The sequence below is a fragment of the Ciconia boyciana genome, chromosome 2 (genome assembly GCF_034638445.1).
Source record: "Ciconia boyciana chromosome 2, ASM3463844v1, whole genome shotgun sequence".
NCBI lineage: Eukaryota > Metazoa > Chordata > Aves > Ciconiiformes > Ciconiidae > Ciconia > Ciconia boyciana.
In genome coordinates this window covers 54,628,420-54,654,099 of record NC_132935.1, presented here as the reverse complement: position 1 = coordinate 54,654,099, position 25,680 = coordinate 54,628,420, and the positions used below count along the sequence as shown (strand labels likewise).

The following is a 25,680-nucleotide window of genomic DNA, read 5'->3' as shown; positions in this document are numbered from 1 at the left end:
TGCTCTGATCTAGGTGAAGTCAGTTATTGTCTTGTTACAGACTTCCAATGGAGCTGGCTCTGTCCTTATACATATTACCTTACACCATCTCTTTCCCTCTTTAGGATGTTGCTACGGGGAAGTTAGATCACGTTAAAAGTGATATTAATGCACAGCTAAGGCCAAAGTGCTTATTCTCTTTTCAGAAAAAAGGGAGACAAATAAGGGCAAGAAGTTGTTAGTTAAGATTTCCAATACCAACATTCACCCTTTCCAAATCTTCCTCTAGGACTTTATCCACAGCCAAAAACCTGCATCACGTTCGCCCAAAAGTGTAGAGTGTAATTTCGTGTAAATGGGCGGTTGTGTTTAACCTCACATCAGCTACCTGTGGAGCAGTCCTTGTCTATGCCAACTCCGCAGCCTGCAGCACGTCATCTGTTCTGGTGTCACGTGCTTCCACAGATTACACATGGCACTATGCATGAGAACACCCTCCCATAATCAGATTTACCTTCCCAGCCATCCCCCTTTCTGGACTTCAAATAAGTGCTGCAGTCCTGAGAGCCTTTTCCTGTTTCTTTCCATGTAAATACGTATCTCCCTTAAGGAGACCATGTACAACTAAGTTAGTTGAGAAGACTTGCGCTGAGTACAAAGACTGGTCTTATGTCCTGTGAGCTTGGGTGGGATGGTTGAGTAATAGCTGTAGGGTGACAGGGTACTGAGCCTGAAAGCATGTGGGTGGGGGTTTTTTAATTTAGTAAAATATAATAGTCCACCCTACAGGTGACACGCACCAATGGAGAAAACATGTATCTATAAATAAGTAGGAGTTAAAGCAGTTTTTACTCTTAATATTATACTTTTTTCCCTAGTTCAACATACCTCCTTTCATTGAAGGGCAAAGTGTTTGATGGTTAAGAAAAAAAGGTGAGAAGAAGTGACAAAGGGGAGGGAAAAGGACAAGGAAGAAACTGATTTTGAGTAGCAAAGTGGGTCCAGAATAGTTTCATAAAACAGAAATGTGTCCTGCACTCCAAAAATCATTCATTTCAACAAAATGTAGAATCAGTAACACCTTTCCCTTTGTGAATAGTTGATGGTGAGAAATAGATGCATAGAGCTTTTAACCTGAGTTTTTCTAAAATACTTTGTCTTGTCTTTATTCCTTCATCACCCATGACTTGCTCTGTAGATTAGATGGAGATGGTGTGCTATCTAGCACGTTTTACTGATGCTGTTTGATCCCCCAGTGTAGCCCGTTTTTGACACTAATTTTAGAACATGTATTCTGCTTGTGATGAGTCTCCAGTTCCCCTGCAGGCAGGAGATATAGAGGGATGTGAGATGGTCATCAAATCAATGGCGTCCAGAATCCCTTTATTGTGTTCAAAAGGCTGGCAAAACTAGTGAATGGAAAATAATGAACGTGACAGATGAGAGTAGGCACTGGATAGAAAGCTTAAATAGCTGTGGGAATTTGTGGGACCACAGCAGCAGTGTTAGAATTTCATCAAGTGAAGGGTAACTCTTTCCCCCATCTCTTTTGCAGATACATTTTTTAATATTTTAAGTACAATATTGCAGATCAGAGCAGTCTGTTAAGCTGCAAAAGTGAGACAGATCTTTCTTTTCCTGCAAATTTTGCTCATTGAGGGTCTAATTGTAAAACGTGCTAAGTGTCCTCAGCTGCCAGCATCATAGAATCAGCTCATAATTTCCACATGCCTGGTGTCACAGAAACATCTGTCTCCTCTATTTCACTACAGTTGCCTCTACAGCCAGAAGAGTCTGGGTCAGGAGCATGAATCTGTTGGAATCCAGTTTATGATATTTTTAGAAGATATAAATGTAAGCATTTCTAGTCCTTTTTCTGTCGAAAGCTTAAATCGTGCAACCAGATCCTAAGGAATAATATAGAAATGGTTTGCAAAACATAATTTCTGGGCAATCTTTTCAAATGCTGCAGGTTTTTTCCATTATACTGCTACAAAAGATGAGATCCTGAGAAATGTCAGTGAGGTAAATATTTACACTCTCTCTATGCTGTAGTAGCAGACAAGTTTGCAGCACAAGAAAACCTGATTTTTACCCAATGTCAACATTGTTTCTGTCACATTCATAAATGGAAGAGACAGAAGGGACAGCTGTATCTTTCTTTCCACCCCCACAATTAGCAAGGAGATCATGCTCAGCAGAATGAGATGGAGCAATCCTGGGTGCCTTGCATCTGTTGTCCATAACATCATATTGTGAATTGACCACTGCCACCATATTTCATATATATGTGCTAAATGATGATAAAAAAGACCACTCATTGCAAAACTAGAATGTCTCCATTAAAGAGATTATTTCTATTTGCACTGCAACCATGTGCACTTCCTGCAAACCATCTGTGTTTTCTCCTCCTCAACACATTAAGTTTGGTACATGCATGTCCTTTCTGTCACCTTCGAAGAACTGGCAAAAAACTAACTTTGCCAGCTACTGCTGATGAGGAGAGGAAGCCTTGCTCCATCTTCAGCCGGCTGCCTCTCCAGCATGCATGGAGAGGAGTCAGGGGCGCTTTTAAGGTGGCATTCTGGCCAAAGCCTATGTAGAAGCACATGAAGAAGGTCTTTTTGTCCCAAGCCAGAACCTGTGTAATTGCAAAATGTTACCAATTACTGTCACTAATCTCCAAAAATAAAGAGTGTGGTTATCGAACAACATCATTGTAGTAATTCAGGATATGTGACATTAATCATGGGTGCAGGATTAGGCATACCTGCCTGGTCTAGGCTTCCCATTTCAAAACCGCTTTTCTTTTTCTCACTTTCAACTTCTTTGGGGCTTGAGGCATTGTCAGGTTCTGATACTGAAGTGCACTGGCTGCATTGGCATCATCTGGCATCATCTTTTACGTCTCATTTTTTCTCATGAAAAATCTGCTGTTTTTATTGGAGCATGACATTATGCTTCTCAGAAGAGAGAAAGAAACCCAAGGAAATTATTAATTCAAGCTGTCAGCAATGCCTAGCTCATTCATATTGTTATGAAAAACATTTAACTTGTAAAATAAAACTGAAACATGTTTGCTTTTTGATAATGTAGCAGGAAGAAGTGGGTATCTTTCTACTGGGGCAGTTTGTAGAAATTTTGCAAAATCCAAATTAACATACCTCTTCCTAAAAGTGCAGTAAGTCACAAAGTCATGGCTTTTCATTGAATTGGAGGAAAGTGTAGCACTTCTCAAATACGCTTAAGTGAAAAGAAGCTCACATTGCAAAAGTGGTAATGTCATTAAATAATTCTGTAGCACGAGGCCTGCAAATGCTTCATGTGCTGCTGATGCACAAGTTATCTGCCAGTCAGCTTTCCACTATTCACGTCAGCTGCTTTGCTGATTCTTATCAGTTTGTCTGCTTAAAATGTGTTTTTGTAAAGAACCTTGAATTTCATCCATTTATCATGCACTTTGAGTGAAATCTCTCTGCAGATTTCCTATTCTGTCTCTGTTGAATCCATATTTTAATACTTGGCTGATGTTGAAGGCAACTGGCATGTCTTCTCCCAGACTTGTATTTACACTGTGACTTCTCTGGCTCAGTCCCTGATGACTCCCCACAATAATCAAGCCTGAGCTGTTTGCCATGCTTGGCAGAAGTGGTTAGTTAATGAAGACTTGTTTGGGGACAAGTTGAAGCTAGTGGGATAGCTCATTTACTCAATAAAAACTGCTGCTTAGTAAACTATATCTGATGACCTCGTGACACTCATGTCAGTCACCATTTTGCCTAGGCCATTTATTCTGATTTTTACACATAATGGCTCTCCAACCATTCTATAGTACTGCTTTGGAGAAAACCAATGATGTCTCCATACTTATTTTCATTACATAGACTTTTATCTTTCACCTTTTCCTGCCTATGAAAAATGCAGATGTCTTTCAGTTTGTCAGCCACCAACACCTCCAGCAAACAGTCAAACAACAGGCTTTTTCTTGAACCGACACTATGCGGTTGACTTTTTCAAAAAAAGTGAGGGATTACCATCCAGTAGTGCATAACTATATATTCTGAGACAAACTCTAAAGATGTGCTGCTAATCTGCCTCCATTTTAAAGATGCAAATTAGAATATCTAAAAGTTACATGACATCATAAAAGTATTTTCTGCGCCTGGTCAGGTGGTACGTACAGAATAAATAAAGGCTTTTCTAAGGAAGAACTCCCAGACAGTGTCCCAGATGCCCTTTGCCCATCGGTTATGGCATATAGATAGTTGGAGCTGTTGTTGTTACATGGCCTTTAATTGAACTTCCACCTCTACAGCCACCTCTTGAATACAGCTGCTTTCTCTGGAATCATATCCATTAAAGTCATATTTTATATCTGCTAAATGCATTTTTGTATCATAATGTTACTGGTCTGCAACTCTCCCTGCTGTGCACATACGTATTAATCGCTCATGGCTGTAACACTCATTTCCTGACAATTTTGCCTATATGTTAATTTTCTGGTTTCTCCCAGTTGCATCCTTCTGGTTAGCACGAAGGGGAACTCTGTGCATTCGCAGTCAAATGTGCTGTTGGACAAACTGGGCAGCTCCAGCAGACAAGTGTCATTCCTGGCTGAAGAAAGGGAATAGGTTACCTGGGAGGCTGCAGGAAGCAAAAAGGAGATGACAGTGTTACAGCTCTGACAACTTGAGAGATTTTTCTGGGCCCCTACTAGTAAATCAGATTTTCTTTTTCCTTCTTTGCCTTTTTATGTTTTAATTAATGATTATTTTAGCGGTTAGAATTACAGTGAGGCCATCGCAGCAGACTGGATATGGGTGGCTTGTAGTAGTATTGCAGCTAAGATCACCCACCCAGTAATGAACTATAAAATCATCATGTTTGCAACATCTATAATAAAAAAAATGGGGAGAATTAGCAAAGCAGACTGCATTTAAGGAAGGAGCATTGCTAATCTAGATGCATACTAAACACAGTGCTTTTTTTTCTTATTCTTTTAACTGTATATAATTACCTTTCAGACAGGCTGTCCCTTTTCAGAGCTTCTTGCTTTTGTTTCCTTTTCCTTTGATTCTGTTTCATGTTGCTAATTTGAATAATTATGTAACAGTTTCTGATTTTTGGAAAGGAGAAGCATGGGGGAGTTTTCCACTTGTATAGCTGTGCTCCTGGTTCCTCTGTTACCTAACTCAGCCGTTAGGCCATGGGCCAGCAATGCCAACCTATCACTATTTCATTATTGCTATTTCATGGCATTCAGTAACATTAAGGGCAATCCCCCCTTCTCGTTAGGCTACATATTCTCTGTTTGTGTTAATGAGTCATTTGCATCTTCTCAGAATTATTATTTCAACTTATTAGTACTGCCTCCACTTGAATTAGGTAGCAATGAGAAAGCTGTACTCCAAGCCATGAGTTCCTTGCATAAGCAGAAGCTCACAATCAGAGACGTCCTGTTTTGTTAGTAAAAACACAAGAATTTGATTCACCGCAATGTGATTGCTCTTGCAACAGGGCAGAGTTCAGGTCATGCTAGCAATGAACCATTGCAAAGAGGTTGCCTTACAAGAATAGCATTTGAGATGTAGAGGCTTTTTGCATTGTAACTTGCCAGGATGAATGCATCTGTGAAATTCAATGATTTTACATCTTGAAATGAAAACTTCTGTTAAACAGAAGCTAGTGGGCTATTGGAGAAGTGCTGGTAAGGCAATCCCAATACATCCTTCCACTGCTAACCTTTAGGGAGAAAAATTACCAGGTTTATAGACCCTGATCAGCCACATCTTCATTTTTCTTAACAGGATCTTCATTTTGCATAGACTAGATCAAAAAAGCAGATTATGCAAGAGTGTTCCTTCTGGCCACTTGAGGAATTTAACAGCAGAATAATAACTAATTCCTCATCCTGCATATAATTATGGCAAATTCTGCTGAGAGGATCAATTTTCTCCAGTCTCCGTTTTCCCTTTATCTAATCATATTCAGCAGGAAGCTTTGCCAGTAATCTGACTGGCTCAATTCCACTTCATGATTGTTCTTTTACAAAAATCTCTTTTTGAACAAGTTGTTACAAATACAGTACAATTACAGTATATTTTGTTCTTTCAATTTATAGATTGAAAAATGTAAAATTTATGGGCAAAAGTAAGGCCTGTATTTCATTCAGATGCATGGACTGTGTGGCACAGGGTCAAGTTTTTTAATAACTGCATATGCATGTGCTGATTTATCTCATTTGGTGCCTTCAGGGAGCCCTCATCTCATTAATGGGTCACAATTGGCCATAAGGATCTACTCCAGCACAAGACACAAAACTGTTAAATAGGTTTAAACTAAATACAATTCCCTTTACAAAAATTAGGTTGATAATAACAGCAGTAGTATGAATTAAGCCTAGTTCTGATATCTGAAAAGTTATGAGTTAATCCCTTTTTTCTTTTTATGTATTCTAACTGAAATGTTAAAAATTCTTATTGAATACCGAAGGCAACACTGTTTCCGTAGCCAAAGTGAATTTTGCCCTGAAATAAATACATCCTAGATTATCCTCTTTGGATATCAGAAGTAAATCCATTATTTCATGTCTTTTGAAGTTGAGCAGCTGAGGATATCTGTGAAATCACAAAAATACCATGCAGGTGTGCTTAGCGCCAGTTCCTTTATAGCCTCAGTGCTTCACGGGCTGTGATGTGTGACCGTGCCGTGCCATAGCTAGCAGCAGCCAAGGCACAGCTCTGAATTTCACAGCTGCAGCAAGTGCTGAGGACAGACAGTTCCAAGGAGTGAAGTCCATCTGGGTGTGAACTGCAGCACAGCATGAACCCCATCAGCGTGCCCTTTGTCTTTCACTTTTCTGGAAATCATGCAACTGCCTTGATACCATCATTCCCTTCATCTGCAAAAATGAAAACTGTTTTCACAACATTTAGAAAAACAGAAAGAAGTGGTTGGAAAGTAACAACTAGCAAGCACTGTTGAAAGTGTAACAGAGGGCATTATCTGCTGCACCTCCTGCTTCCAAGGAGACTGACATCTGATCCTGGAAACAAAGAATGTGAAATTATGTTTTTGATTTGAAAGGCTAATAAAATACTTCAACAGGTGCTCTACTTGAAATGTTCCCTTTCTATTGCAGAGGTTTGCAAATTTATTACTAAACAATGCTTATTTTCTTGAAAGCTACTGTTGTGCCTCGGTTTTGTTAATTTTTAGTTTGTCAGCTTCATTCAATCTTGAAAGACTTTTTCATGGATCTTCCTGTTTACATTACTTGCATCAATCAATTCCATTGCTTCTACCCCTAATTTAGGGTACAAATTGGTCCCAGGCAGAAAATTCCAGTCTGAATTCACATTCCCCTGAAGTATACATGCTTGTGGTTTTGGCAAAAGATCATTTCAAACTAAAAATGAATAAATGAGAACTGTTTTGGAGGTAACTGCAAATCTGGGTCATAGCTTTCCTAAAGACCAATGACCAAAATGAGAAGTGGCTGCTTCCTCCTCTGACATGATTGTCCTTCATTAGCATCAGCAGTAAGCCCTACCAAGCAGTGCTACAGCTCTCTGGCCTTTCCCATTGACGCAGATGGAGATCACTTTTGCGAGACCTGAGAACAACTGGTTTTACTTATGCATATCATGTTGGAACAAAGGGGATCACATAAAGCAAATAGCTAATGATTTCTTCCAGAGATCTTCACTTAATGTATGGATGCCTGGTTCCCTTAAAGCTATTTTGCAGCAAGCATTGCTTTCTAGTGAAGAGACTAAAGCAGAATGCAAACACTTACTGTCTTCCATGGTCATCTTTAAAAAAGAAGGATAATGCATAACATATTCAACAACATGTTGAATGTTGGTTTTCTTTCCAAAGCTAAAGATCTTCACATGCTGAGGAAAAAACCTCTCAAACACCATGCCATGCCTATGTACTTTGTTTAAATAAAAAGCCCGTGTTGAGATTTTCACCTGAAACCTCAGGCTTGGCTCATATTGGCCAAGGTTTTGCCTAAGCAAACTCTCTTGGTGAGCTGCAAGAGTAACGTGTCAGGAAGACAAAGCAGTCACCTCATAGGATACCTATAAACTGCTGATGACTCTGAGATGGACGAGGAGCCAGAATGGCACTGTGGTAAGCCTGGGACTAAAAGGGAGGAGGGCGGTGACTGGCAAAGCAAGGCAACTGTTGATGTTTTGAGGTAGATCAACCTCAGCCTGTTCCTCGTAGTGAGCCCAAAAAGACCCAGAAAAGCTTTTAAATTCAAAAAGATACATTTTTCCAGACTATAACCTGAAGTAGTTAGTTTTTAAAATACAGAAAACTCCAAGTGACTCAACAAGACAGCATAGAAATAAAAAAGGCTGTTGAATGTTTTGAAGCTGTTGTCCTCTGAGGCCAAGGTTCATTTGTTGCAGAAGCAAGGTGTGTACCAAATAAGACCAGGGAACTGCAGCAATAAAAAGAATGGTCTTATAGTTAAACCCATGGAAAGCTGCCCTGGAGAGCTGGATTCTGCCCTGCTTCTGACACAAAGCTCCTGTGTGATGTTAAACAAGCCGTTTCCTGCAGATGTCATAGAATCACAGAATGGTTTGGGTTGGACGAGACCTTTAAAGATCATCTAGTCCAACCTCCTGCCATGGGCAGGGACACGTCTGCCTGCTTTGAGATCCTTGTTTCATAGGTCTCTGACTGGAGATGCAGTCTTGATTTGTGGAAGTGCTGAGAACTGAAGTCCCAGGGAGGTCTCCCTTGCATGTAGGAGGCGATGTAATCTGGAAAATTAGATAACATCTCAGACTGGGCACTAAAAATTGTAGGTAATCTTAAATTTCACTGTTCTGCTTCTCATTTCTCCACCTCTGAAATGGGAATAATTAGCCCTCTTTTTCTTCAGAAGGGTGCTTTTAAAATACAGTACTTTTTCTGAAAGAAAAGGTTAGCCACCAAGAATATAGTAATTCTGTCTTTTGGGTGTAGTGTGAACCGTGTTTAGTAGATCTATGATGGGACTGCACATTGAACAAGAAGGAAAACCCCATGAATGACAGAGTTGCTGATCAGATGAGCACTGCTTGTCCTGTGTACTGAATTAGTAGCCATTTTGTGAAGAAATAGCTGAGGGGGCTAAGTTAAGGCTTATAAGGGCTGTAATTTTTTACATTTTGAGTACAGGGCATTTATTGTTCTTCCAGGATCCTCTAGGAAGGCTTATGTATTCTGTGCAGATGTATGGCTATATTGATTATATAGAAAAATATGTAATATACATTTTATACCTAATCTTCTGTCCTCTGATTTCTCCCTAACTCAAATTTAGTTTAAAGCGTAGCTTATGCCCCTGTGTGTGCATTTTCCCCTGGGATCTCCCATATGTGGGTTTTGTAACCATTCGTGTTCATACTGAGGGTCGCTGTTTTCACTCTAAGTAATTTCAAGTATCATATGGAGTTCTTTTATAGGCAGAAGATGCAAATGGAGCTAAGCACTGCTGAGGATCCTATAGTACCTGGCTAGCGAGAGAGGTCCCCCCAGTTTTTGAACACTTGCAGAATTCAGTGTCGGTATATGTAAAGCACTTCTACATGCTCTCTGTGCAGTATTTAAAGGGCCTACAGGGCTGATGAATCATCATAATAAATTTACAAATATAAAAAAGCTATTATTAAAAATAAATTGGCAGAGACTGAAAAATCCTGAACACAGTGATCCTACAGGCTGTTACCATTTTGCCTTTGGGTTGTAAGAGTTATCACACACAAATGCACTAGAACACATTGTAAACAAGACTAAAACTCAAGTATTTCAGAAAAGGTAAATGTAGCAATAATGTTTAAAAGGAAGACTTAATACTATGCTGTTTCAAACATGTTTGACATTTCAAAGAGTTTCCAGCTTTAGCCTTGATACACCCCCAAAATGTTTCCTCTTTAGAATTGGCTTTACCCCCAGAAATAATTTCCTTTCTTGAAACCGAAAACAGCAGTGACAGCTCTTCTGCATGTTAAGACGTCACTACTTAAAATCTGATATCTTGTATCCCTGCAGGCTCAGAAACTGGAGCTTTATATCACTGCAGAGGGTTGATCTCCAGCTGCCTAATTGTTCTGTGCAGCTGCTTCTTTCAAATCCTGTAAGGACCTGATGTATCAAAGTTGAAATTATCAATTTCTGGCATGAAAAGCTTCCATAAGTTTTATACATATATTTGGTTTTGTGCTTTCAAAGCTTGAGCCATATAGAGTTGGGCACATAACAACTATACAAGAAATCATTCTTTGAAAACTGAAACTCTCAAATGTTTTTTGGTTGTTCTCATAATATGTCTTCATTCAGGAAAGATGCAGCTACAGAAGACTTGAGCCGGTGAAAACTTGCACCATCTGACATTCGTTGTGTGCTTTTGGTAGTGTAATGTAATACAATACGGTGTTGGCTACAAAATATGTTTCTTGCACAGCTGCCCTTTGCATTCAGTTACTTGATTTCAATAATAATGAAAAATACCCTGTCCAAAGTAGTGTTTCATAACACACTGTAAACAATGTAATTTGATCTCAGCAGCATTAAGATGGTCAATTAAACAGAAAGTCAAGCAACCAGCCACCTGTTAAATCCCTTCACTGCCCCTCCATCATCAAGAAAGCTCACCCTGTGCTCAGGCTTGCCCAGAGTCTTTTAGAGAAGGTGAAAGCCCAGAAGGTCACCTCAGGGGGCTGCCAGGAGCATCCTGACCCGGTCCCGCAGCGGGCACCGCTAGAACCGACCAGCTGCCGACGACCGAGTCGGTGCTACTGCATTTAGTATCAGCCAAAGTTGTTGAGTTTTGACAGCTCTGACAACACTAATCATGTGTTTGGTGTTAAAAGCTTGGGATTTGACATAATGATAGACCTGCGTGTCTTAACTGAAGGGTTTAAAGCTGCTTTGAAATGACAAAGGATGACATCTTCATGGATTTTATGACAGCCAAATGGTATCATACGTTCTTCCTTGTTTTTCTGTAGAAACTGAGTATCTAGACCAATGCCTATCATTAAAATATTTTTCTTCAGATAACTGTCATATTAACCATGAATGCAATTAATAAAGGATTCATTTTCTGCAGAAAAACAAAACACACTTATGGTATTATAGTGTTGTACATTTGATGTCATGTTGGCTCATTTTAAAATTATTCCAGATTTTAATCAGACAGGACAGAACGGTGTAGCACCACACAAGTAAGGGTGTCAGCATGCAAAATCTGAGAGTTTTACAGTCGCTTTTCAAATTCTGTCATTTTGGTCTCATCCTCATGTTACACAGTATACAGATGGATCCTCAGGTCATAAAAAGCATTGACACATCTCCATAGCAAATAACAATGTGCAAAGGCAGACCTTTGCATACACCTTGCAGTAGGTTAGCCATGTTGTATCCCTGATTCACTTAACTGCTCCTGAAGTTTTTTTAGAAAGGTATATAAGATGGCTTTGAGTTTGCCTTTGAAAGAATAACTAAGTCAGTTCTGTGTCCTACAACCCAAACAAATTAATTCATACTGAAAATCCCATTGGAGCTTAAGCCTTCATATTGATTTAGAAATGCCTAGAAGTGTGAAGTGGGTTGGAATTTCTGTGTGTTGGTCATAAACGTAAATGTAAGATTTGGGTTTTGACTGTCTTTTCTGAGAGGAAACCCACCAATGGCCACTAAGTGACATTGTTTTGAATGATAAGCACACGCTTGTCAGTGTGAAGTTTTGCTGAGATTAGGAGTAAAAAAGTTAAAGGGCCAGATTTTCCAAAGCATTTTACTCCCATGTTCATCAGTGAAGTGAGTCCTGAAAATCCACCATAGAGAAGAGGTAACTAGGTGATGTCCATGATGTGAAAAAAGGAGTCAGACCATTACCTGATATATAGCAACACACTTTTTAAGGCAGTGTAGCTAAACTAGTTTACAAGCAACTGTTAAAATTGCTGTAACTTCTAAGTTTTGTCATTCATCTTGTTCCACTGATGACTTGGAAAAATAATAAGCTGATTAAGCTTGCCATATGTTATCTTAAACTGTAATGGATGATTTTTGCTGGCATTAATTTTAATATTTTAAGGAGATTTTTTTCCCTTCTGTACTTAGTGATGCCACTATGCCATTTATATTCTCCATGAATTCTCTAAGTGGGAGGGGTTATTTTTTTTTAACACAGTTAGGTAATTAAACAGGGCTTTGTAGTTTCTTTTATATGTATCACTAGGTGTTTTGAAATCCATTTAATTACAACATTTTACTAGTTCCCTACTCCTGTTCTTTGTCTGTACAACCACTCTTCTATAAAGTGAAAATCTTGGACTCTACCCATACCTACATCAAAAGATAGTTGCACCTGTAATAGGTTTAACTCTCAAAAATTACTCTATAAACCTTTTCAGAATGGACCTGTTTAGTGGGAATTATGTGGAAAAAAAGGTCATGTGGTGATTTCTGGAATTTTCTTTCCTTGCCACTGAAGAAAAAAAGATTCATTTCTTTTCCTCATCAGACTGTTATTATTTCCTAATGAACTCAGTGTTGTGCAGTTACGGTTTCAAATACCCTATTTCTTTACTTTTATGATCTATCTTCATGATTTCATTCATACTTTTAAAACTAATTATGATAATACTCAACACTGACGTTGCATTTTTCATCCTTGAAACAATCCATGAATGAGAAAAGTAAGGATTATTAGCTCTGTATCACTGATGAGAAAGCTGAGATGAGATAAAAAGGGAATTAGAGCCTGAATTTTAATCTGGACATTCTGATTCCAGTCTTGTAAGTGCTGATAACATTAAGCTTCTCATCTTAACACTAAAGTTTTCTTCTCCTCATAGTAACAACATATATTCAGTGGGTTTACATTGGCTTCTATTTTAATTCTTGTTCACTTAATCTAATTTCAATTAAGAATTAAGATGAAAGAAAAGTAGTATTAATTATAACTATTAGCTCTTCAGTAGTTTAGTTTTCAATCAAGTAACATTAAAGCAGTGATTTAGGAGTGATTACACTGATTTTAAAAGTTCAGAAACTGAATGGGGCAACACATTTCATAATTTAGAAGTTGTGTGTTTCTAATCAATACACTGCTAACAAAGTTTGGCAAAGTGATTACTTAATTAAGCTTTGGCAAACTAGAGTTGCTCGTCATCACCTAGATGAGGACTAAAGAGAGCAAGCATGCTCCCCATGACAGGTGGACTGCTAATCCTCCTTAGAGAGGAATGGAGGACATGAGGTTACTTCTTTTTTGTATGCATTGATGCATCTGTGAGAGACTGAACCGACCACGCGGCTCTGTCAAGCGGAGATCGGCCTTTGTTGGTACACAAACCATCGGGGAATCGAGAAGATTCACCCCTCTCGCAACCCACCGAGTGGGACGAGACAGCATTTACACGAAAAATTTTGTTTAGTGTCTTCCTAGGAGTCTTACTTGTAACCTTGGTGTTTTACCTGACTTAATTCTACTCGCCAAATTAGAACTGGTTCCTTTTGACAGGTGTTTGCCTTCGATGTTCAGAATCTAAAACTTCATGCAAACAGTCAAGTTACCCAAGTGTTTTATATCTATCTGGAGTTTCTGGACTTTCATGTGCAATGGGAAGATTAGCACTTATAGTTGATAAGTTAACTTTATTTCCTAAAAATGGATTAAATACTTGAGTTTCTTATTTTTTGCAGCACAAATGTTTGCACTCATGAGAAAATTCAGCTGACTTAATTTTGGCAAATCAAGGAACTAAATGTCAAAAACAGCTGTAAGGAAATTAATATTTGGCTAGTTTGCTTGGAGTACAGTGAATTTCTCAGTGAGAGTAGAGTTTCTCTCTGCTAGAACCATTAATTTTGCTGATTTACTGTAAACATTTGAACTGGCATAAGAGAGCCTAATTTCCTGCCTTTCTTTTAGAAATAGTACTGCCTGATCCCCACGTGCAGCCCACTTCAGCTTGGAGTGTTTATCAGTACTATTTATTGTTCGTGTTACGCCTGGGTGGCAGTCTTTGAGCTACGACACATGTGCTACTGCAGTTCACTGCAAAGAAGGACCTGTAGGTCTGCGGGGCATCCCTAAACCTCCAACAAAGTTCAAAGCCGCTTAGGCTGAGAGACCACCAAGACCCCTTCCCTCAGACTCTTGAAACTAGGGAGTTTGCATTCAGGTTTTTGACTCAGGAGGAATAGGTTATAATTTGAATGAAATAAGTGCAAGGTAATTTTGGTTTTGTATGAGGATGAGAGTTTCACAGAACTTCAGGGGAAACTTTAAGCCTCTTGTAGTCATAAGATTAAATGACGAACACCGTGAAATGTTAACTCAGGATGCCAGAGAGCTGTGCTGTTTAGCTCAGGCGTATTTACTCATCATCCTCAGGGTGGCTGTCGTGAATCAGCAGCTGAGCCAGAGCCCACGGCTGATCCCTCACCCTGCCCGCTGGCCCAGGAGAGGGGAGGACAACGTGTAGGACAGACCAACACAGAGGGGTTGCAGATGGGTGATCCCCATGCCCAAGGACGGTGGGGACCACCTCCCAAGAAGGGCAAAAGGAATAAAACACCCATAGACCTCAGCGGCACAACCAGGATCTGTTCTGCCAGCAGCAGACCCTGCCCTCCTTAAAAAGCAAACCTGGAGAAATTTCTGTGCTTTGTCTTCTGGGGAGCAAGCAAAGCAAGCTGGCTGGGCTTGGACAGACAAGATGAGATGGTCTGATCAGCAGGTTGTGCTGTTGTATCATTGTAAGCTGTACCTCAGCACTCCTCCTAGCTTGCTACAAATTCCTTATGGCACATTTGTCATCAAATAAAAAGATTTTTTTGAACTCTTAGGCTAATATTCATCATGTCCTGCAATTAATGCAGTTTATGTCATTTAGGATCTTACATTTGACCTGATGAGACTCACATTAAAGTCATCACCTATTGTCACGATTAGATCATTTAAATAAACATGCTGATCTGATGAAGTAATTCTAGTCTCAACCTCTACCTCTGATTTAAGGTGGCAATATCTGAAAACTTTTAACCTTGCAATAACGAAACTTTGAGTAGCCAGTAGCATGCTTGTAAATGGCCAGGTGCCAGTGCTAGGGGTCTTGATTCTTACTGCTGAGGTGGGAATTTTTCTTTTACTAGCTTGCTTTAGTAGTCCAGGAGGAGATAGAATTAGCCATCTAATTCTCTGTTCTACAACCCAAATAGAAAATGTCATTTCACTTGTTTCCTGTTAACTCTCCGAGAAATGTTTGTGCCACTGTCTTGACCAAACAAAAAGTAGGCACACTACTGTTCTGCTGGACAACTAGAAACTGTTTACTCATTTTGTTGACCCAGTTACAGCCAAGCAGTGAATGTGGAATATGAAGAAATCACACTGTCTTGGTCAAAAACAGAAGAATCAGGTTTTCTGTAATATTTAGTCACCAGGACCCAGAAAATGGATATGAATAATTTCCAAAACAAAAGCTTTCAAGAGCATATGTGATTTTGAGGATTACCACATGCAAGAGGATTATTATCTGAGAGACAAAGGGAATAAGAGATTACAGCACATTAAAGGGGAGTTGTTTTACATCAAAGGTGTAGTATGGTTACACACCATAGGCCTTGATCAGGGAGCCTTCTGCCACAGGGCTATTTGTAACAAGGATGAGGGAGCCAGACAGTCAGGATTTAGTATGAGCTTTCAAGCTCTTTTAACTTCTCTGATTTCAGCTCTATACACCAGTGTTTGAAATATGCAAAGATGTTTGCACTCAGAAGTGAATTAACAGCAACAATAATCAGCTTACAGATTCCTGTTCTGTGATATGCTGACGAAAAAAAGAAAAAAAAAACTCCAGACATTTAGGTCAAATATAAAAAGCCTGTGGGGTGGTTGGAGAGAGCACCCAGCTGAATGATCACATGATTCTTTGGAAGGAATTTCTATTGAACTGCCCAGCAAAATAGCCTCTTCTCTTTGGCAAAAGGCGTATCTCAAACATTTAGTTTCCTTCATCTTGTCTTGCAGATTGCTTTCATTAACAGGTTACAGCAAAAATCAGGAAAAAAAATAATTTTATTGGGTGTTTACTTATAAATTATCATGTGATACATTTTTAACATTAAAAGTTTATATATTCTTGTAAATTTTGCTTTAAAAAAATTGACAATCAGCACTACTATGGCAATAGTAGATAAGGTCTAGCCCTAAAGACAGGAGCTTAATTCCCATGCATCCCATTTTGCTTCCTCTGCCTGCAGGTCTAGCTTGAAACTCACTTGTAGGTCAGATTTGAGCCTTAAATCTGTGACAGCATTCCCGTAAATAAGTTTGCAGCTGAATGACAGTTCCACATTGTCTGTCCCAAGAGCAGAGCACAGCAATTCATTAACTCTGAACTATCATCCAGCCTCTTGACATATCCCTATATGTATCCTGACCCTCTCGGGACTGGGTTGGTAAGTTCCAGCATTCAGCAAATAAAGCATCCAGAGACATTGCAATAAGCCTACTGTTCATGTAACTAAATAAATGCAGGGAGCGTGTTAGCAAGTCGTTGGCACCGTGAGCCTTGCGGCAGCAGCAGAGTTTGGCAATCCGCTTTTCATGATGCAGTGATGTTCACCTGCAGACGTGAGTGCCTCTGGGGCCGGCGTGTGCCTGATGGGCACACGCTGTCCTTTGCCCAAAGCCTAAAATACCATCGACCGAGGAAAGAGGGTTTCGAGTCCGTACACCCTCTGGCAGGGCTTCCCAGGGCTGTGGCTGAGGCAGTAACAATAGCAGGCAAACACCAGAGGGAGTTATTGTTCTACTGGAGATCTGGGAAAGGAAAGCCTCGGGATACGGAACTTGTAAATAGCGTGACTGAGTTTTCTGAACAAAGAAAAAGTTCAGAGGACATGACTCTAAAAAATGTGAGTGGCGAAACCGTTCATTCTAGTGATGTTTGAAAGAGTTTGCGTTCTTCATCGCTCTTCAGTGCTGACTCCAGTGTACTGATTCTTTGTACCAAGGAGTTGCTGCATAACACCCGCTTACGGTCCAGTAACTTTCCAAGATCTGTTTGCAATACTAGAGGCTTACAGTTCAGTGTCCAGAGCCAGGTGAGCAGGAGATAAGAAATAACCATTTTCACTTGTTTATTAAATGAGTTTTTTCTCCTGGTCCATCCATACATGCCCTCCCTCCATCAGAGTGCCTGTGTCTGAACTGGTAAAGTCCTTGGACCCTGAGAGTCCCGGTCCCGAGGTGTGCTGCGTGCTGGAAAGGGACCAGGATGCAGCCATCTCCCCAGGTGCCCTGGTTTTCCATGGAAGCAAATCTGGGCACACAGATAGGCAAGAAGCAAGTGGGTTATCTACTCACTAGAAATGAGCTGCCCTTTCAGCAGCTATATCTGTATTTTGTGCCTGCTAAAAGTCTGTCCTTCTTCTGCCCATGAAGTCTCAGCTGGCCTGGACCAGGAAAAGTGAATCCCCTGGACTCTCCATATAGAGTTTCTTGCAACTGCTCGATTTTCAGTAACTGATTGAAAGAAAACACGCGGACAGCCCCAAGGTGAACTATGCTAGTATATTTTAGAAAAACATTTCAACGAACAAACTGACCCAACTCCATTATGGTTCACACAATGCTGGGGCAGGTGGGAAGCTTCTCCAGTTCACTGCTGAACTTCCAAGACAATAAACTAAAATGGAGAGTCACTCTCTGCTTTTTTCCCACATGTAATTAATGCTTCTGCACTGACTGCTTTTAGTTTCTATTATTTACATGGTGCTTAACTTCACACTGAAGTTCACCTGTGGAATATGAAGTGAAGAGCAGCTCATTACACAATTCAGCTGTCTCTTCAGCAGAAAGGACTTCAAAGTTCTCTTCTGTTCTCAAAAGGATATTCTGTAAAAATCATCCTTTCATTAACGAATATCAAAGTAAATCCAGGCTGAGCCTGATGTTAAATTGTATACCCCTGGCTTTTACAATGCTGCCAAGGTGAAGGATTCTGCAACAAAACTTTTTTTTTTTTTTTTACAGTTATATTGCAGGTGTGTAAGATCTAATGGAGATAAGTCTATTCTCTTCTTAGGTGTGTCAGCTTTACAGAGCTCACCAGCACAAAAAGAGAATCTTGGCATTGTTATAATAGTGAGCATAGAAGACACTTCATACATTCAGGTGGATGGCTTGCATTGTAGAGATCTTTTAAAAGATCTGAGCGTTATTAGAGGTGGGTATTTAATTGTTGATTCATTAAATCAGAACCATACATAAACTATCCAGGCAGTAAATCTTTTTCTTCCAATAGGTAGAAAAGAACCCTGAGAGAACTAGAATAAAATTCTCATCTTAATTGCACCAACATAAATGTAGAGGAGGAGAAATGTATTCAGGTATTTAATGATGTGGATAGCTGCCTGGTAAAATTCACAGAAACCCCTATGCAGACCAAACGTTTAGGTTTGGGTTTGTAAATCTGTTTAAATATCAGTATCTCTGTGACTTCAGGTCTGATTCCTTGGTTGCAAGGTAATACATTGCTCCTGATTTTGAAAGTAAAAATCAGGTATAGATTTGAATCTTCCTACAATATGGAGAGAAGTAAAGGTTATATATAAAGGCCAACTTCAGCCTAGGAAAATAAATCTCCCTGGGCTGCTCTCATGGTCACTGTAAAGACAGGGGCTCCTCCATGTACTTAAAGTTAGGCTGTAGTGACAGCGCTCTATGTTCAGAAGCGATACTGTCATATGTTATCTCTGTCCCTACTTCACAATTTATTGCTTCCTCCAACTCTGCTAATATGGCTATTTTCTGGAGCTGTGCTGTGAATCAGGCTTTAAAAAAAAAAAAAAAAAAAAAAGGGAAGGGAAGGGAAGGGAAGGGAAGGGAAGGGAAGGGAAGGGAAGGGAAGGGAAGGGAAGGGAAGGGAAGGGAAGGGAAGGGAAGGGAAGGGAAGGGAAGGGAAGGGAAGGGAAGGGAAGGGAAAAAAAACCTGAATGTAAAAGCAGTGATGTGTGTCATGTACCTGATCTGGTTGACAGCACCATCCAACTGATGTGTTTTGGTACAGGTGGGGAAGTAGCAATGCAGAAGTGGCAGGAAGTGGGTAAGGTATCTGCATCGGTACTACCGCTGAAGGCAACTACTGTCAACCCTTGTCTTTAATACATGTTCTGAAAGGAGCTGAAATGATCCTTTGTGAACAGCCCATTCATTACGGCCGTTTTCATTATAGACTTTTAAACATTTCCATGCGACATTTCTACGTGAGGCTAAAACATTTCTATGTGACTTGCCCACAACTCCTGAGTAGTGCAGGTATTTCTTTTCTTCTGCAACAGTATTGTAGCACTGTGGTAAAGGGAAACTATTTTTTTGTAAAGTAGCTTTTATGACGAATTCTGCTGGTTGGCCTGGAGAACAGTGGCTTGCTGAGGAATGGGGAGGATCTGCACAGGAGTTTGTGGGCCTAGCAACTGTCCTCCATTGAGTACAGGTATCCCAAACAAGCTGTTTTATAGACCTGAAGTAATATGTTGTCATCACCCAAAACATAAAAACATGGTGAATATCTCTTAAGTGCAATAGCCAACACAAAGTGCAATAGCCAACACAAGAGCTGGGGCATTGATTTGTTGAGCTCTACCTATCGGTGCATGACAGAAACAACAGAAACTCAGATGTGTACATCAAAAATGCTAGCTATAGCACAGAAAACCTCAGGGCATGACACTGAGGGTGGGTAGGAATATGGAGTGACTATTTTGGTTAAAGTAAGTGCTGATAAGAGATTAGATTTGCAAGACAGAAATCTTTGTCCCATTGATTCTTGCAGAGTCAAAGGAAGTCAGACTCCCTCTATACTTTGTTAACAAAGATTCAAAGATTGATGCTTACTCCATCACCACAGACCTTTCCTAGCAATAGCAACCAACTAATCCAAAACTGACTAGCATCTCAAGTCAAAAAGGAATAGCAAGGTCACATGCTTATGAATGTTAAATTTATTTATCAGATAAGCATGCCTGTGGAAAGGACAAATCCTCTAAAGTGTTGGAGCCCTCACATTTGTGTAAAACCAGGCACTACAAACAGTTAAAATCTGCAATGCCAAGCATGACTTACACTCAGGAGTAATCGTTATGTTACCTAAAAGCTCAGAAGTTTTTGCCAGGCAGCGTGTGCAGACAGCAGAGGAGGCATTTGTAATGTGAAGAATCATTTCTCACTAGGATCTTTCAGGATATGTGTCTGTGAAAAGAAATCCCACACCTCAAGGATAAGAACAAGGAAAAAAGGTCAGCTTGCCCTTGGGAAAATATGGCTTGCAAAGCTCTTACAGTTCCTCTTTAATAATACATTTTTAGAAACCTGTGCTTTTGAATGTGTACTTGGAACAACACCCACCCTTTGGGGCCTTTTCATGAGGACTTATAACCTACAATAAATGAATCTTAGTCACCGCAGTGTGTGCCTGCGTATGTCAGACTGCAAACAGGGAAGAGAAGCACTGGACAGTAGTCTCAGTGACAACACAGGGACTGATTTCTAAGGGTGAATCTCTTGAGTCATATGTGTCTTTCTCTACAGCCAACTTTTGCATTTCCTTCATTTCCAGCTTAGGTTTTTACATCAAGGTATTAGGACACTTAATTTTATGTTTGTGGTCTTCTGAAACTGTAGCCCTTCCAGACATATACTTCATCTACCTAAAATACAGTGTCTCCTACACCATGTTTTCCCTAGCTCAGCTAGGTTCACACCCATTTACCAAGTTAGCGTAACGTCTTTTTCCAAAGGGTTTACGTATGGATAAATATTCAGTACTCCTTTGAGTCCCCTGACCAGTTTATTCCTCTAATTTTAATAAAGGATGTTTGTCTAGAAAGTTTACCGGATGTCTTTAAAGTCTGATGTAATTTTACCACTGGTAGCCTGTCAGGATTAGTCAGCAAAGTGTTTAATCAATACCTACCAATGCTGAGCTGTTAGCACGCTCTCATCCTCTTTCCTGCAACACCTTCGTTTCATTTATGCAGCAGAATTTGCTTCAGAAAAGTTGCATAGGCATCAGCCCAGGATTTGCCCGAGGCTACTAACTGAAAACATGTTCAGGTTAGCCGGGAGCAGCCCCAGAGGCAGTTCTGCTTTGCCTCTGCTGTGTCCAGTCTAATCTGTCACTCACTGGAGCCTGGATCCATGCGGGGTCCTCTTGGGAACCCAAAACATGTCTAGCTTCTTTTGCCAAATTGGAGAAGCAAAGGTCTAAGTGGTCCATCCTGTATCCAGTCTTACTTCCACGCTCTGGGATCATTAGGGAGTTTATTTCTCACCCTAGCTGTGGTGTGGGCTAGAGGAAAGACAAAATGTAAGCAGAATACACTTTTGTAAATAAGTTTGAGGGACCTTTTCATAGTAAGGTGATGGGATAGTGCAGTAACAATTTCAGTTTCAGTCAGTCTATTTTCCTTCATCCCTAAAATGACGTACAAAACACCCACGTTCCAGAACATAGCATGATTCATATTAAAGTCTATCCTTGGCCAAGCCTGTACTTGACAGTTCTTGTGCTGTGCAGAGGATTATTTCAGGGGGCAGTCGGGGGGAGAACAACCAAAGACTGAAGCTATTTGTATACACACAGATGTGTATTCCTGGGCTAGCATTTCCCTGCCTGACCTCAGGAAGACGTGATGAAACACAGCACTATCTGCTGAGCCAGTGAGGCTCTTTGAACTGATAACCACTGTGATGTGGTTTGCCTGGAAACCTATTTGTTTCTTTTGAAAATCCAGAATACCAAAATGACATGAGTTGTAGTGTGCACTGAAAAACCTAGGCTGAGATGGCAGACTGTTTTATTCCATAAATGATTGCAGATGTTTGGGTGAAGGCTGCAAAACACGAGGCTTTTCAAATGTGTACATGTGGGGAAGGAAACTAGGGACATATATAAACATTAACATATTTGTTATATATTACAGCCAGTCAGCTGATCCCAGTTCAGGTTGGGAATTATTAAAGATGTGCAAAAATAAGTGGAAACTACGATAGCTGCAATGCATCTGGTTTAGTGAGTGTTTTTTATTTCTGACTCTACAGGCTTACCTCCCTTTGTCTGAAGCCAGTTACATACTAGACACATAGAACTGTCAGCAGTCTGAAGAAGAGGTTTAGGAGATATGCTGCTGGATTTTATTACCACCAGATTGCAAAAGCATATAGCCTGAGCTGGTTTTCCAACAGGCTTAGTCCCAGCTCTATGTCCCAGGAGCCTGCTATGTTAAGTAAGATCTGGCAGGTACCAATTTAGGAAGCTCTCTAAGTATGTGATGCCCTTTAAGTGACTGAGTCATTTGCCAGAGTCACAGGCGTGGGAAAAAGATAGGAAGAAGAGCTACTAGCTGAAGAATTACTGGCATTAAGTCTCCCTCCCGATCTCCAAATTTGGGCTGTTTGGCTTTGAATTCCAGAAGGAAGGTGCTAATAGTTCTTGCTGACACTGAATCAAGAAGGTAAGTGACAGGGGCGGTTGAAGGCCATGGCCACCTGCTTCCCAGCCATAGGAAAAACCAAGTCATCATGGGCCTTCAGCTTCAAAAAGCCAATGGCAGGCAAAATCTGTCACGGAAAAATGTTTTTTCTGTCATCTCTTTGGGCCAAATTCCAGCTTATTAATACGTTGCCATATAATAATTCTGACAAGTCCTTCAGCTGACTTGTCACAGCTTAACCCTCTGTGCAGCTGTGGACAGAGAGTGAAGAGGGCTTTGCTGCTGTATGCTTCCAGTTGTTCTGCAGAATTATCTCTAAATATAGTGTTAAGTTCCTATAGATGCAACTGACATTTCTACAGCTTGTGTGTTTATTACTGATGACAAATTAAAAATGAAGTTTCAAGCATTTATGCAGCAGAAATTCTTATTGTTCTGTTCTCATAAAAATTAAAGTGTCAACTACTTTTTTCAAACCTGTCCTTTTTAACAAACTTTGCATCTTTTGCAATGTGCATAGTTGGAAGATAATTTCTTTCCTGGTCAGTCTTGTTCTTTTCCATTAGACAGACATTTTATTTTAAAGTGTTTCCACATCTGCAGATGTCCCCTCTCTGTTTACACCTCTGTATTTGCATCAACATTGTCAGCAGCAAGGTGAACAATTACAGGTAGAAAAAAGCAACAAGGCAATTGCACACATGGTATGTTGATATCAGTGTGCCAAAAATGCTGAAATTGAATTGCACACAGGTAGGGAAGAAAATTCACTGTTTTTATGAAACGTGCAAAACTATTTAGATGTTTTGTTTTTACTATATGGGTTCAAGAAGCAACCATACAAATAAATGAAATAAAATCCTCTAGGGGCTATAATTGCGAAGGATACTACATCAGACTAGGGAAATTGCTGAACTGCAAGTCACTGGAGCTGGGAGAGTGGCTGGGAGGGAGAACATACTTTGCCTCGTTCTTGCCTCTTCTTGAGCAGCCTGCCTTAGCCACTGTCCAAGACAGCCTTAACAAGGTGGAGGTTTGGCTGCTCTTGCAGTGTTGCAGGGAGCAAAACAGCTTCTTAAAATTTATAGAAATCCTAATTGTCAGCACAGGTTTACTGCAGCTAAGAGTTCCATTGATGTGTGTTGCCTTATTTTCAAGTCATTGCACACAATTGAGACAGTGTCTCAAGGGAAAAAAAATCAGGTTTCACTTGCATAGGTTCAAAAAAAACTCTACAAAAGTTGATTGTGTGTGCTAGAAGGCAAAATTTAGCTAATTATTTCAAAACTTGTTGCTTGTAGTCTGTGGTTTGTTCTTTTCTCCATACACCCAACTTCATAAATGAGTTTCTGTTTAAAATGTCTTCTCATGTGTAGCAATGTCAGATAGGTTCAGTAAAACTTAGCAACCAGAGCAGGGGGGGGGGAAGCACAAATTCTTTGCAGGTTCTGTCCACGTGACAAGCAGCAGGCAGCATCACAGATTGAAACTAGTGCCCCAAGTGGCACCAGGGACTGGGGAGCTGATCAAGAGCAAGTTGAAAGAAGTATGATAATAGCTGGAGACAGAACCTGACCCAAATATCAAGGCTCCAGCTGAGTTCAGCTGAGTGAAACACAATTAAAACAGCGCACCTGGTGCAATTGTTATTGCATCCCACAGTGTTAAGCTATGACCTGGGAAAGAGAACTAATATGGAGCCACCCAGTGCATCTTGCAGGGCACCCTGCCTGAGAGAAGCTGCCACTGCCATGCAGGTAACATTAATACAGAGCAGCAAGTACCTGATAGCAAGATGGAAGGCTTATTGAGAGAACAGAAGTGCTTGCTTGAGTTAACTTTATGGGACTATCCAAGCTCCTGAGCAAGCACTCCTTGTGTCTTGCAAGGTTGCATTCTCAGTAGTGATAGTGAACGTCAAACGGCAGGGGAGGTGACGGTACAAAAGCTGTTTCGCTGCAAAGAAGGTAAAGTGAATTTTTGGTTGTCATGCAAAAATGTATGATTCAGCTTCATTAGAAATAGAACATAGCATATGTCTGTGCTTCAAGTGACGAGACTTTCAAATCCTGGCTGGTTCTGGGGTAAGAGGTAAGCCTGGATTGCATTCAAGCAGAATTTACCTGCAGTGATGGTGATAGCGCATTATGCTGGTAAGTACTAAAGGCACTAAAGTACTGGTGCTGGAGGAAATTCTGTATACTCTGGTTGTTCTGGTTTGAGAGCTGAGGAACACAGCTGCCTTCATGTTCCCTTTTCTTGGGCAACACCACAAATCAAGCAGGCTGGTCTTTGCATCACTCTATACTAAAAATTGTTGGCAATTATTTTGAAACAGCTCATTCTTTAGTAAGTACTATCTTGATGACATCATTAGAGGTATAGGTCTGGAAGCCATATTCCTATTTGAATCTCCCAGTCACAACAGGTAAGAGCACATGAAAATTTTGGGGAGGGTTTGCTTGGCCAAGGTGCTATGCAGACGTGGTAGTTCAGCTGTAGAACCAATGGGTTTATTTAATTCACCAGTATGCTAGAGGGGTTTTTATGAGGCTTTGCAAGATGTAATCCAGAGGACCTCATGGTTTCCTTTTTTTTGTTTTTCCCCTGCCTTGGATGAGAAGATAATTTCAGATTGAGGCATCTGTAGCATATGTTTTCTGCAGAGCTGGTGATAACAGAAACATTTCAGGGAGGTCCCTATATGAGTTACGTCACTTGTTTTTTGACTCGGCAATTGGAGAGGAACTAGCGAGGAAGCCTGCTGTCACTGCTGGAGAAAGGATATAGGTCCTGGCGGCAAGCCCAGGCCTGCTCAGCAGATCAAAGGCTCTTCCCTTGGCTCCCAGAGCAGCCGGAAAAGCAGCTGCCCAGTACCCTTTCAGCATCCTTCGTTTCTTTCCCCTGTGCCAGCAAATAACAAATTCTTTTCGCTCCCCACCTCGGCAATAGTCTCATTTCTTTCCCTCGGTATCCTGCCAAGCAAGGTCCTTTTAGGGAGAGCGCTTGTGTTTACTACCTGTAGATCCCCGGGCCAGCCAGTGGAAAAGCGCTGGGGATGCTGTGTTTCTTACACACTCCTCCCTCCTCCTAGAGATGCTCCCAGCTTCTGACTTTAACCTGGAAGAGGAGGCAAAGCCGAAAGGAATAAGCCGTGGTTATAAACCACATGCCATTTTC

At 40.5% G+C, this 25,680-nt stretch overlaps 1 protein-coding gene across 3 annotated transcripts in view; it reads left to right on the top strand.

The window, feature by feature from the left end:
* Positions 1-25,680, top strand: part of DLGAP1 (DLG associated protein 1) — a 265,714-nt gene that overhangs the window by 179,643 nt on the left and 60,391 nt on the right. The window contains exon 5 of one of the 3 annotated variants that reach the window (XM_072851300.1): positions 8,332-8,357. The exons of the other annotated variants lie outside the window; for them this stretch is intronic. Coding sequence (XP_072707401.1) covers positions 8,332-8,357 — 26 coding nt within the window. The remainder of the gene's footprint in view (positions 1-8,331; positions 8,358-25,680) is intronic. 3 annotated transcript variants of the gene reach the window in all.